At 37.4% G+C, this 13,034-nt stretch overlaps 1 protein-coding gene and 1 pseudogene across 6 annotated transcripts in view; one reads left to right on the forward strand and one right to left on the reverse strand.

Moving 5' to 3' along the window:
- Positions 1 to 13,034, forward strand: part of TRAPPC8 (trafficking protein particle complex subunit 8) — a 90,850-nt gene that overhangs the window by 62,358 nt on the left and 15,458 nt on the right. For all 6 annotated transcript variants that reach the window (XM_067699390.1, XM_067699396.1, XM_067699393.1 and 3 more), the window contains 4 exons: positions 1 to 148; positions 3,274 to 3,370; positions 11,346 to 11,414; positions 11,505 to 11,563. In XM_067699390.1, the coding sequence (XP_067555491.1) occupies positions 1 to 148; positions 3,274 to 3,370; positions 11,346 to 11,414; positions 11,505 to 11,563 (373 nt within the window). The remainder of the gene's footprint in view (positions 149 to 3,273; positions 3,371 to 11,345; positions 11,415 to 11,504; positions 11,564 to 13,034) is intronic.
- LOC137204205 (homeobox protein NANOG pseudogene) lies at positions 1,256 to 2,176 on the reverse strand (annotated as a pseudogene).

A 13,034-nucleotide genomic window follows, 5' to 3' on the forward strand; every position in this document is an offset into this window, starting at 1 on the left:
TCACAGAATATTAAGACACACAGCAGTCATTTGTACCAGTCGATCTTTGAATGTGCGAGCCACTGTCTGCAGAAGTAATTCTCTTGAAGATGAGGAGGGCAGAGGAGGCAATATGCTAGTCTTTGTGGATGTGGAAAATACCAATACCGTAAGCTGGTTTAAAACTAAATTTTGTCTTTAATTATATTTTAAGTGTATCCTTTGTTTTTCGTAATGATTTTTTTTTCCTTCACAAGACAGCATAAGCTAGGAATTTAGGGATGTTCATATAGAATGGAATGTAAAAACATGTTAATTCTCAATTTGCTTCGTAATTTTATCCCTCAGTACTTCAAATAAAAGGATCTAGTGGTATTGGGCTTCCCTGGTGGCGCTGTGGTTGAGAGTCCCCCTGCCGATGCAGGGGACATGGGTTCATGCCCCGGTCCGGGAGGATCCCACATGCCGCGGAGCGGCTGGGCCCGTGAGCCATGGCCGCTGAGCCTGCGCGTCCAGAGCCTGTGCTCCGCAACGGGAGAGGCCACAACAGTGAGAGGCCCGCATAACGCAAAAAAAAAAAAAAAAAAAAGGATCTAGTGGTATTAGTGGTATTAATATGATACATAATCATATGGTATATGGCCGTATACCAGTAATTCAACCCAAAAAAGATCTCATAAAGTGCTTTCTAGTCTCACCATTGAGGATGTGTTTTTTTTTTTTAAATGGGTAATTTTTTTGTTTATTGGTACTTATAAACGAACCAGCCAACTGGTAGTATTATGATGTGGACAAATTAAAACATCTTTCTACAAATACTAGACTGGTGGAAAAAATTAGGGGTTGTAGTAAAGTAGCAAAAAGGGGTAGAGGAAATCAGTGAAGCACATTGTAGCTTAACCCTTCACCTTAACAACTGAGGTTCTTAACAACTAAAGCCTCCCCATCCCAGAAAATATGAATAATCCTTCATTACACATCTTTGTACTTTTGCTCCCTATTTTTGAGGTTAGGTTCTAGATCCTAAAGATGTCCAAAAAATAGTATTATAACCTAGTTATCTATAGCCGCCTGTCATCTTTTATCATGATGTCCGTAGAAGCCAATGCTTGTGAAACCTCTTTGAGTAGACACAAATCATACACCCCCAAATTGACACAAAAGGTACAATGAAAAGCAGCTTGTCGAGGCAGAGAGATACGTAATTGTAAAAGAAAACTTCTAGGTAAGTAATAACAGTCATAGCTCAAATTAAGATTGAATAATACAGCCATCGTTAGAAATCTTCAGGCTGTGTGTTCAGGGAGTAATTTGGGAATAAATCCATGATTTGCTGTTGGGAATTGAAATACTTAGCAGTTTGCTGTATTATGTTATAGCTTTCCCCGGCAGTTTCCAAGGTGGCCTCCAAATCACTGACAGGAGAATTTTGCTAGAACTGGATCTGGGGCTGCAGGAATTCCTCAACATAGTTGTTGAATTGATTGTTCCAAGTCTGGTTATTCCAAGCTTGGGGGCACCAGGTCTGACTGTTCCAGCTCTGGTTGCTCCAGGACTGACTATTCCAGCTCTGGTTGCTCCAAGTTGGGTTATCCCAGGTCTGGTTACCCCACGTGGGCAGGTTTCCGGAAGAGTTCACCAGGCATCCTTGGTGGTAGGAATAGAAGCCTGGGTATTCTGTAGTTGCTGGGCCCTGAGTCACAATGTTGCTATTCCTCAGCCAGTTGTTTTCTGCCACCTCTTACATTTCATTCTCTGGTTCTGGAACCAGGTCTTAACCTGTTTGTAGCTAAGGTTCAGGATGTTGGAAAGTTCTTGCATTTGCTGGAGGCTGAGGTATTTCTGCCTCTGAAATCTGTCATTGAGCACACACAGCTGCGACTGAGAGAACACGGTTCTGGTCTTCTGCTTCTTGACCAGGACCTTCTCTTCCTTCTTCTCTGTGCTCTTGTCTGCAGCCGTGGCTATTAGTTTTACTCTGGGGCTTGTGGGAGAATCAGGACTGTCCTGAATAAGCAGATCCATGGAGAAGGAAGGAAGAGGAGAGACAGTCTCCATGTCGTGGGTCTCAGCAGATGACACTTGCAAGGACATAATTTTCTTCAGGCCCGTAAATCTCAGGCATTGGTGAAGATTCCCTAGAATTGGATGCTTTGGGGCCACGCAGGCTTTGGGGACAAGCTGGGTCCACACTCATGTTGTTGAATTGAAGGAGAGGGAGAAAACCAAAGAGCTAGATAGATGGTAGGAAAAGTCCAGGCTTAAGAATCTAGGTAGAAGAGCTTAGAGAAAGGTGAAGATCTCCAGGTGTAAAAGTATTAAAAACATGGGATGAAGGGAAGTCACCTGTATGATAACGGAAGCCTACCAGCCCAATGTAGGAAAATGACGAGGATGTGAGGAAAATGACGAGGATGTGTTTTGATGTGCTTAAATTTACAAAGTTCTGTTAGGATTTCACATTCAGTATTAACTTGATAACCCCTTACTTATACATTTCCAGCAGTACCATTTCCTTTATATAAAGCATTTTAAACATTTTATCTTTCCTGTTTATGTACTCTAAATATCAAAATGAATATTCTTCAAGAAGGAACTGTGATCTTATTAAAGTAGAATCTTAGCTTCATATTGATTCAGTTTAGATACCTGTTTGAAATGTTACTTATTATTTCTGTCACGTCTTTTAGCTTCATAAATTTGTATGGTCACTTCATTTTAGGACATTTAAGGTCAATGTGCTGATACTTCGGTGATCTTCCCAAAAAACCAATATTTGTAAGAGTAAGAACATTTGAATAATTTCAAATTAGCTCCTTTTCAGGAGAATAAAAAATATATGCAATTTAAATAATTTTATGTACATTGACTGTATATTGGTATTCTGTTCTTTGTTGCTTTTTGCCTTAACAGGAATGTGAGAGAAAGATCAGAAGAAATAAAAGTGCTATGGTTTTGATTAAAAATTGGCAGCAAATAATTTTTGATATATTAAATAACTCATTATAATAGATTCTAATAACTGAATGCCTTTCAATATTTAAAACTTTGCCACTGGGAGTATATTATAATTAAATCTATTTTGTGAATAAGATGATGACTTACGTGTTTTAAGAATGTTTATAGAGGGATTTAAATAATTTACATTTCTGAAATGTATTGTTAATTTATTTCAAAATAAAAATTTCATCTTATGTTAATTGATACTGACTTTGGTAGCAGTGTCATTCTCATTAGAGTATTCTACGTTAGTGCTCCTAAATCTTGAATGACTCTTTTATTTCCTTTTGATAGAGTGAAGCAGGTGTTAAGGAATTCCATATAGTACAAGTATCAAGTAGTAGCAAACACTGGAAGTTACAGAAATCTGTAAATCTCTCTGAAAACAAAGGTTTGTGCCTTTTTCCCTCTTCATAATAAATTCTGATATCTTCCTTCGTTGATTTTATTTTTTTCAGAACAGTACCAGAATGTCATAAGATTATTGGTGCGTTTCTTTTTTTTAACTCATTTAAATATCTGTATATACTTTGCTATAATTATATCATATATTACATTATATCAAAGTCCTTTTTTTTAACATCTTTATTGGAGTATAATTGCTTTACAACGGTGTGTTAGTTTCTGCTGTATAACAAAGTGAATCTGCTATACGTATACATATATCGCCATATCTCCTCCCTCTTGCGTCTCCCTCCCACCCTCCTTATCCCACCCCTCCAGGTGGTCACAAAGCACCGAGCTGATCTCCCTGTGCTATGCGGCTGCTTCCCACTAGCTATCTGTTTTACATTTGGTAGTGTATCTATGTCCATGCCACTCTCTCACTTCATCCCAGCTTACCCTTCCCTATCCCCGTGTCCTCAAGTCCATTCTCTATGTCTGCATCTTTAATCCTGTTCTGCCCCTAGGTTCTTCACAACCATTTATTTGGTTTTTTTAAGATTCCATATATATGTATTAACATATGTTATTTGTTTTTCTCTTTCTGATTTACTTCACTCTGTATGAGAGTCTCTAGGTCCATCCACCTCACTACAAATAACTCAATTTCGTTTCTTTTTATGGCTGAGTAATATTCCATTGTATATATTGCCACACCGTCCTTATCCATTCATCTGTCGATGGACACTTAGGTTGCTTCCATGTCCTGGCTATTGTAAATAGAGCTGCAGTGAACATTGTGGTACATGTCTTTTTATGGTTTTCTCAGGGTATATGCCCAGTAGTGGGATTGCTGGGTCATATGGTAGTTCTATTTTTAGTTTTTTAAGGAACTTCCATACTGTTCTCCACAGTGGCTGTATCAATTTACATTCCCACCAGCAGTGTAAGAGTGTTCCCTTTTCTCCACGCCCTCTCCAGCATTTATTGTTTGTAGATATTTTTATGATGGCCATGCTGACTGGTGTGAGGTGATACCTCATTGTAGTTTTGATTTGCATTTCTCTAATGATTAGTGATGTTGAGCATCCTTTCATGTGTTTGTTGGCAATCTGTATATCTTCTTTGGAGAAATGTCTATTTAGGTCTTCTGCCCATTTTTGGATTGGGTGGGTTGTTTGTTGTTTTGATATTGAGCTGCATGAGCTACTTGTATATTTTGGAGATTAATCCTTTGTCAGTTGGCTTCATTTGCAAATATTTTCTCCCATTCTGAGGGTTGTCTTTTGGTCTTGTTTATGGTTTTGTTTGCTGTGCAAAAGCTTTTAAGTTTCATTAGGTTCCATTTGTTTATTTTTGTTTTTATTTCCATTTCTCTACGAGGTTGGACAAAAAGGATCTTGCTGTGATTTATGTCATAGAGTGTTCTGCCTATGTTTTCCTCTAAGACTTTTATAGTGTCTGGCTTTACATATAGGTCTTTAATCCATTTTGAGTTTATTTTGTGTATGGTGTTAGGGAGTGTTCTAATTTCATTCTTTTACATGTAGCTGTCCAGTGTTCCCAGCACCACTTATTGAAGAGGCTGTCTTTTTTCCATTGTATATTCTTGCCTCCTTTATCAAAGATAACGTGACCATATGTGCCTGGGTTTATCTCTGGGCTTTCTATCCTGTTCCATTGATCTATATTTCTGTTTTTGTGCCAGTACCATACTGTCTTGATTACTGTAGCTTTGTATTATAGTCTGAAGTCCAGGAGCCTGATTGCTCCTGCTCCCTTTTTCTTTCTCAAGATTGCTTTGACTATTGGGGATCTTTTGTGTTTCCACACAAATTGTGAAATTTTTTGTTCTAGTTTTGTTAAAATGCCATTGATAGTTTGATAGGGATTGCATTGAATCTGTAGATTGCTTTGGGTAGTAGAGTCATTTTCACAGTGTTGATTCTTCCAATCCAAAAACATGGAATATCTCTCCATCTGTTTGTATCATCTTTAATTTCTTTCATCAGTGTCTTACAGTTTTCTGCATACAGGTCTTTTGTCTCCTTAGGTAGATTTATTCCAAGGTATTTTATTCTTTTTGTTGCAGTGGTAAATGGGAGTGTTTCCTAATTTCTCTTTCAGATTTTTCATCATTAGTGTATAGGAATGCAAGAGATTTCTGTGCATTAATTTTGTATCCTGCAACTTTACCAAATTCATTGATTAGCTCAAGTAGTTTTCTGGTAGTATCTTTGGGATCCTGTATGTATAGTATCGTGTCATCTGCAAACAGTGACAGTTTTACTTCTTTTCCAATTTAGATTCCTTTTATTTCTTTTTCTTCTCTGATTGCTATGGCTAAAACTTCCAAAAGTATGTTGAATAATAGTGGTGAGAGTGGGCAACCTTGTCTTGTTCCTGATCTTAGTGGAAATGGTTTCACTTTTTCACCATTGAGAACAATGTTGGCTGTGAGTTTGTCATATATGGCCTTTATTATGTTGAGGTCAGTTCCCTCTATGCCTACTTCTGGAGGGTTTTTATCATAAATGGATGTTAAATTTTGTCAGAAGCTTTTTCTGCATCTATTGAAATGATCATATGTTTTCCTTCCTTCAGTTTGTTAATATGGTTTATCACATTGATTGATTTGTGTATATTGAAGAATCCTTGCATTCCTGGGATAAACCCCACTTGATCATGGTATATGATGTTTTAAATGTGCTGTTGGATTCTGTTTGCTAGTATTTTCTTGAGGATTTTTGCATCTGTATTCATCAGTGATATTGGCCTGTAGTATTCTTTTTTTGTGACAGTTTTGCCTGTTTTTGGTATCAGAGTGATGCTGGACTCGTAGAATGAGTTTGGGAGTGTTCCTACCTCTGCTATAGGTTGGAAGAGCTTGAGAAGGATAGGTTTTAGCTCTTCTCTAAATGTTTGATAGAATTTGCCTGTGAAGCCATCTGGTCCTGGGCTTTTGTTTGTTGGAAGATTTTTAATCACAGTTTCAATTTCAGTGCTTGTGATTGGCCTGTTTTATATTTTTTATTTCTTCCTGGTTCAGTCTCGGAAGGTTGTGCTTTTCTAAGAAGTTGTCCATTTCTTCCAGGTTGTCCATATTTTTGTCATAGAGTTGCTTGTAGTAATCTCCCATTATCCTTTGTATTTCTGCAGTGTCAGTTGTTACTTCTCCTTTTTCATTTCTAATTCTTCTTCCTGTTTTTCTTGATGAGTCTGGCTAGTGGTTTATCAATTTTGTTTATCTTCTCAAAGAACCAGCTTTTAGTTTTATTGATCTTTGCTATTGTTTCCTTCATTTCTTTTTCATTTATTTCTGATCTGATCTTAATGATATCTTTCCTTCTGCTAACTTTGGGATTTTTTTGTTCTTCTTTCTGTAATTGCTTTAGGTATAAGGTTAAGTTATTTATTTGAGGTGTTTCTTGAGGTAGGATTGTATTGCTATAAACTTTCCTCTTAGAACTGCTTTTGCTGCATGCCACAGGTTTTGGGTCATCGTGTTTTCATTGTCATTTGTTTCTAGGTATTTTCTGATTTCCTCTTTGATTTCTTCAGTGTTCTCTTGGTTGTTTAGTAGTGTATTGTTTACCCTCTATGTGTTTGTATTTTTTCCAGATTTTTTTCCTGTAATTGATATCTGGTCTCATAGTGTTGTGGCTGGAAAAGATACTCGATACAATTTTAGTTTTCTTAAATTTACCAAGGCTTGATTTGTGACCCAAGATATAATCTATCCTGGAGAATGTTCCATGAGCACTTGAGAAGAATGTGTAATCTGCTGTTTTTGGATGGAATGTCCTATAAATGTCAATTAAGTCCATCTTGTTTAATGTATCATTTAAAGCTTCTGCCTCCTTATTTATTTTCATTTTGGATGATCTGTCCATTGGTGAAAGTGGGGTATTAAAGTCCCCTACTATGATTCTTTTACTGTCAATTTCCCCTTTTATGGCTGTTAGCATTTGCCTTATGTATTGAGGTGCTCCTATATTGGGTGCATAAATATTTACAATTGTTATATCTTCTTCTTGGATCGATCCCTTGATCATTATGTAGTGTCCTTCTTTGTCTCTTGTAATAGTCTTTATTTTAAAGTCTATTTTGTCTGATACAAGAATTGCTACTCCAGCTTTCTTTTGATTTCCATTTGCATGGAACATCTTTTTCCATCCCCTCACTTTGAGTCTGTATGTGTCACTGGGTCTGTAGTGGGTCTCTTGTAGACACTATATGTATGGGTTTTGTTTTTTATCCATTCAGCCAGTCTGTGTCTTTTGGTTGGAGCATTTAATCCATTTACATATAGGGTAGTTATCGATATGTATGTTCCTATTCCCATTTTCTTAATGTTTTGCATTTGTTTGTCTTTTCCTTCTCTGTTTCCTGCCTAGAGAAGTTCCTTTAGCATTTGTTGTAGAGCTGGTTTGGTGATGCTGAATTCTCTTAGCTTTCACTTATCTGTAAAGGTTTTAATTTCTCCATCGAATCTGAATGAGATCCTTGCTGGGTAGATTAATCTTGGTTGTAAGTTTTTCCCTTTCATCACTTTAAATATGTCCTGCTACTCCTTTCTGGCTTGCAGAGTTTCTGCTAGAAGATCAGCTGTTAATCTTATGGGGATTCCCTTGTATGTTAATTGTTGCTTTTCCCTTGCTGCTTTGAATATTTTTTCTTTGTATTTAATTTTTGATAGTTTGATTAATGTGTGTCTTGGCATGTTTCTCGTTGGATTTATCCTGTGTGGGACTCTCTGTGCTTCCTGGACTTGATTGACTATTTTCTTCCCCATATTAGGGAAGTTTTCAACTGTAATCTCATCAAATATTTTCTCAGTCCCTTTTTTATTCTCTTCTTCTGGGACCCCTATAATTTGAATGTTGGTGCATTTAATGTTGTCCCAGAGGTCTCTGAGATTGTCCTCAGTTCTTTTCATTCTTTTTTGTGTGTTCTGGTCTGTGGTAGTTATTGCCACTATTTTATTTTCTAGGTCACTTATCTGTTCTTCTGCCTAAGTTATTCTGCTGTTGATTCTTTCTAGAGAATTTTTAATTTCATTTATTGTGTTGTTCATCCTGGTTTGTTTGCTCTTTAGTTCTTCTAGGTCCTTGTTAAACGTTTCTTGTGTTTTCCCCATTCTATTTCCAAGATTTTGGATCATCTTTACTCTCATTACTCTAAATTCTTTTTCAGGTAGACTGCCTATTTCCTCTTCATTTGTTTGGTCTGTGGGTTGTTACCTTGTTTCTGCATTTGCTGTGTATTTCTCTGTCTTATCATTTTGCTTAACTTACTGTGTTTGGGGTATACGTTTTGCAGGCTGCAGGTTCGTAGTTCCTGTTGTTTTTGGTGTCTGCTCCCAGTGGGTAAGGTTCGTTCAGTGGGTTGTGTAGGCTTCCTGGTGGAGGGGACTGGTACCTATGTTCTTGTGGATGAGGCTGGATGTTGTCTTTCTGGTGGGCAGGATCATGTCTGGTGGTGTGTTTTGGGGTGTCGGTGAACTTATTATGATTTTAGGCAGCCTCTCTGCTGGTGGGTGGATTTGTGTTCCTGTCTTGCTAGTTGTTTGGCATACAGTGTCTAGCACTATAGCTTGCTGGTCGTTGAGTGGAGCTGGGTCTTAGCGTTGAGATGGAGGTCTCTGTGAGAGCTTTCGCCGTTTGATATTACGTGGAGACGGGAGGTCTCTGGTAGACCAGTGTCCTGAACTTGGCTCTCCCACGTCAGAGGCATAGCCCTGATGCCTGGCTGGAGCACCAAGAGCCTTTCATCCACACGGCTCAGAGGAAAAGGGAGAGAAAGAAAAGAAAAGAAAGAAAGAAAAAAAAATGAATAAATAAAATAAAATAGTTATTAAAATAGAAAAAAATTATTAAAAATAAAAAAACAAGAAAGTAATTTAAAAAGAGAGCGAGAAAAAAAGAAGAGAGCAACCAAACGAAAAAGCAAATCCTCCATTGATAAGAAGTGCTAAAAAGTATACCAAAAAAAAAAGAAAAAAAGGACAATCAGAACCCTAGGACAAATGGCAAAAGCAAAGCTATACAGACAAAATCACACAAAGAGGCATACACATACACACACAAAAAGAGAAAAAGGAAAAAAACCCCTCATATATATATATGTAAAATAAAAAAAGGAAGAGAGCAACCAAATCAATAAACAAATCTACCAATGATAATAAGCTCTAAAAACTAAACTACGATAAACATAAAACCAGAAACAAATTAGACACAGAAAGCAAACACAGTTGCTCCCAAAGTCCATCGCTTCAATTTTGGGATGATTCGCTGTGTATTCAGGTATTCCACAGATGCAGGGTACATCAAGTTGATTGTGGAGATTTAATCCTCTGCTCCTGAGGCTGCTGGGAGAGATTTCCCTTTTTCTTCTTTGTTCGCACAGCTCCTGGGGCTCAGCTTTGGATTTGGCTCCGCCTGTGTGTGTACGTCGCCTGAGGGCGTCTGTTTGCCAGGCAGGATGGGGTTAAAGTAGCAGCTGATTAGGGGGCTCTGGCTCACTCAGGCTGGGGGGAGGGAGGGAGGGGTATGGAATGTGGGGCGAGCCTGCAGCGGCAGAGGACAGCGTGACTTGACGTTGCAACAGCCTGAGGCGCACCATGTTGTCCTGGGGAAGTTGTCCCTGGATCATGGGACCCTGGCAGTGGCGAGCTGCACAGGCTCCTAGCAGGGATGGTATGGATAGTGACCTGTGCTTGCACACAGGCTTCTTGGTGGCTACAGCAGCAGCCTTAGCGTCTCATGCCCCTCTCAGGGGTCTGTGCTGATAGCCACAGCTTGCACCCATCTTTGGAGCTTGTTTAGGTGGTTGATGACTTTCTTATAATTAACTTTTGTAAGCATTAAATTGTGCTTTCATTACTTTACATGACTGTAAGTGAAATTACTGTGTTAATCGATTCTTTCCCATCTTTTTATTCCACATCTTTTCTATTTGTATATATTTTTTCTTTTTTAAAAAATTCAGTTGTAAAATCAGTGCCTGAATACATGGTCACTTATCAAAATTTCGAACAGTACAGAAACATATAGACTAGAATTGTAAGTTTCTCTTTGTTTCCTTTACTATTGGAAAGTTGGTTTTTCTGTGTGTAATCAAACTTGTGTGTTGAGTGGCTTTTCTGTGTATTTGCATACCCATATAACTTGAAACAAAAGAATATGCACACTTGTGATACATACTGTCAAATTGTTTTCCAAAATATTTCCATCATTTTATCATCCTGCTAGTAGTATGAAAGTGCTTAGTGCTTGTAAGAGTAGATCGAAGCTGGCAAAATATTTACTGTTTCTGGAAAGAATTGTACAATGTATTTTAAAAGATTAAAAAAAAATGTTTAAACCCTTATCTAGCCTCATAGTAATTCTTATTTTTGGAATTTATACAGAGGAATTAATTCAAAATATAAGAAGATCCATATATTCAGAGCAGTTTGTTGTAAGATTATGTTCAATAGAGAAAAATCAAATGGAGCTTTAATGTGAATTAAGCTACAACTCAGATTATTTTGTGGTCATTAAAATATATAAGCTTTTAAAATACGTCACAATAGTGGGGAAATGCATCGTAGCAAATATGTGCATATAGTAATATTGGTATAAATCATCCATATGAAAAAAATATTGATAGGAAATGCAGAAATGATAGAGTGGGGGAATTGTGGACTCCCTGGCTCCCAAGTTCTAATTTTTCAAATTTTCTGTTTATCTATAATGTCATACATATCTGAATATATATGTGCATATGAACATGCATTTCAAGAAAATTTAATCTTACCTTTTTAAGGAGCTGAATGAGATTTGCTTTATTGAGAGGAAAGCAAAGATGCTTTTCATTAAACACTATTTATAATTATGAAATATTTTCCATTGTGACTGAAGAAGTCTGAGTAATGAATTAGGTTTTACCATGTTATAAACTGAGAAAGATACTTGAAATTTTCTCTTTTCTCTTCCTAGATGCCAAACTTGCGAATAGGGAGAAGGGAAAATTTTGCTTCAAGGCAATACGATGTAAGGAGGAAGAAGGTAAATTCATTTTACTGTCACACTTTCTTAAATGGTTATTTTATATTTCATGCCAATGATATGATTAGTTTGTTCTCTCCTGTTTTTTAGTTGCTACACAGTCCTCAGAAAAATATACCTTTGCAGATATCATCTTTGGAAATGAACAGGTATGCGAATAAGCACAATAACGTTTGATTTTAATAAAAAGTCACAGTCTGGAGTATATTGACTATTTTGGTAAAACTATTGCTTTAGTAATCCCCAAATTCTTTGGTGGATGAACATGTCAGCTTTGTTGGGTTTTGCAACTTGTCTTCATGCCCCAAAGCAAACAAAAATGCTATATGGAATGTAGCATTTTAATTAGTTATTTAAATTTAACTTTCTTTTAGAGTGTAAGATACTCATGAAATAAGTTTAGTCCTTGGGATTAAAGAAAAAGGATTATATGAAGGAACCTGTTTATTTGGGAACGTGGTCACAGTGGAACAAATAGATGATAACCCTCTGGATTTGGGAATATCATATGGTTCTATGACCCAAATAATAAGCTGTTTTGTAATTTTAAATGTATTATTGACTAGGGCACTGATACTCCCAATAATTATATGTTAGAACCACCTTGAGAGTGGTTTTCAAACTTTGAAATAATGTTCATGTAAGTCACCTGGGGATCTTGTTAAAATGCAAATTCTCAGTCAGTGGGACTGGATGAGACCTGGGGCTCTGAATTGCTAAAGCTTTGAGGTAGGTGATCTTGAGGTTATCAGTCTGCACCCTCTATTTTTTTTTAATTTATTTATTTTATTTTTGGCTGTGTTGGGTCTTCGTTGCTGCGCACGGGCTTTCTCTAGTTGTGGCGAGTGGGGGCTACTCTTTGTTGTGGTGCGTGGGGCTTCTCATTGCAGTGGCTTCTCTTGTTGCGGGGCACGGGCTCTAGGTGCGTGGGCTCTAGAGCGCAGGCTCAGTAGTTGTGGCGTGTAGGCTTAGTTGCTCCGCAGCAAGTGGGATCTTCCTGGACCAGGGTTCCAACCCATATCCCCTGCATTGGCAGGTGGATTCTTAACCACTGCGCCACCAGGGAAGCTCTGCACACTATTTTTTATCTAGAGAATTTTTATAAAAATGAAAGCTTTGCCGTCCCACCTCTAAAGCTCTGGCTCATACTTTGGGTAGAGTTTGGGAATACACATTTTCATCCAGCTCTGCAGATAATCTGAAGAGGTGATTTGGGGATCTGCTTTGAAAAATACGGGCCAAATTCCCTGTCGTTTTGTGCTGTTACTAGTATTATTTCTTTGTGTTCTTCTCCTTGATAATTCCAAACATACTTAGACTTTTGTATTGTGCTTATCATTTGCCTTCATCTGACCCACTCTTTGTACTATCTTTTGGCCATTTGAGGAAGCGGCTATTTAGAAATATCCCAGAGCACCAAAAGTCCAATAATTCCAGAATGAGTATGACTTTTGGACACTGTGCTTCCTTGCTTCCTGAATGGTTGAATTTTAGCTTTTTGGACTTAAGTTGTTTGTTTTGTTTGTGTCTTTTTAAAAACATTCCCTAGAAACATCATCAGGACCCTTAAATTATATTAAGGTTGTAATTTTTATTATATTTATTGTTAATAATTTTGTA

Source organism: Pseudorca crassidens, chromosome 12, assembly GCF_039906515.1.
Source record: "Pseudorca crassidens isolate mPseCra1 chromosome 12, mPseCra1.hap1, whole genome shotgun sequence".
Taxonomy (NCBI): domain Eukaryota; kingdom Metazoa; phylum Chordata; class Mammalia; order Artiodactyla; family Delphinidae; genus Pseudorca; species Pseudorca crassidens.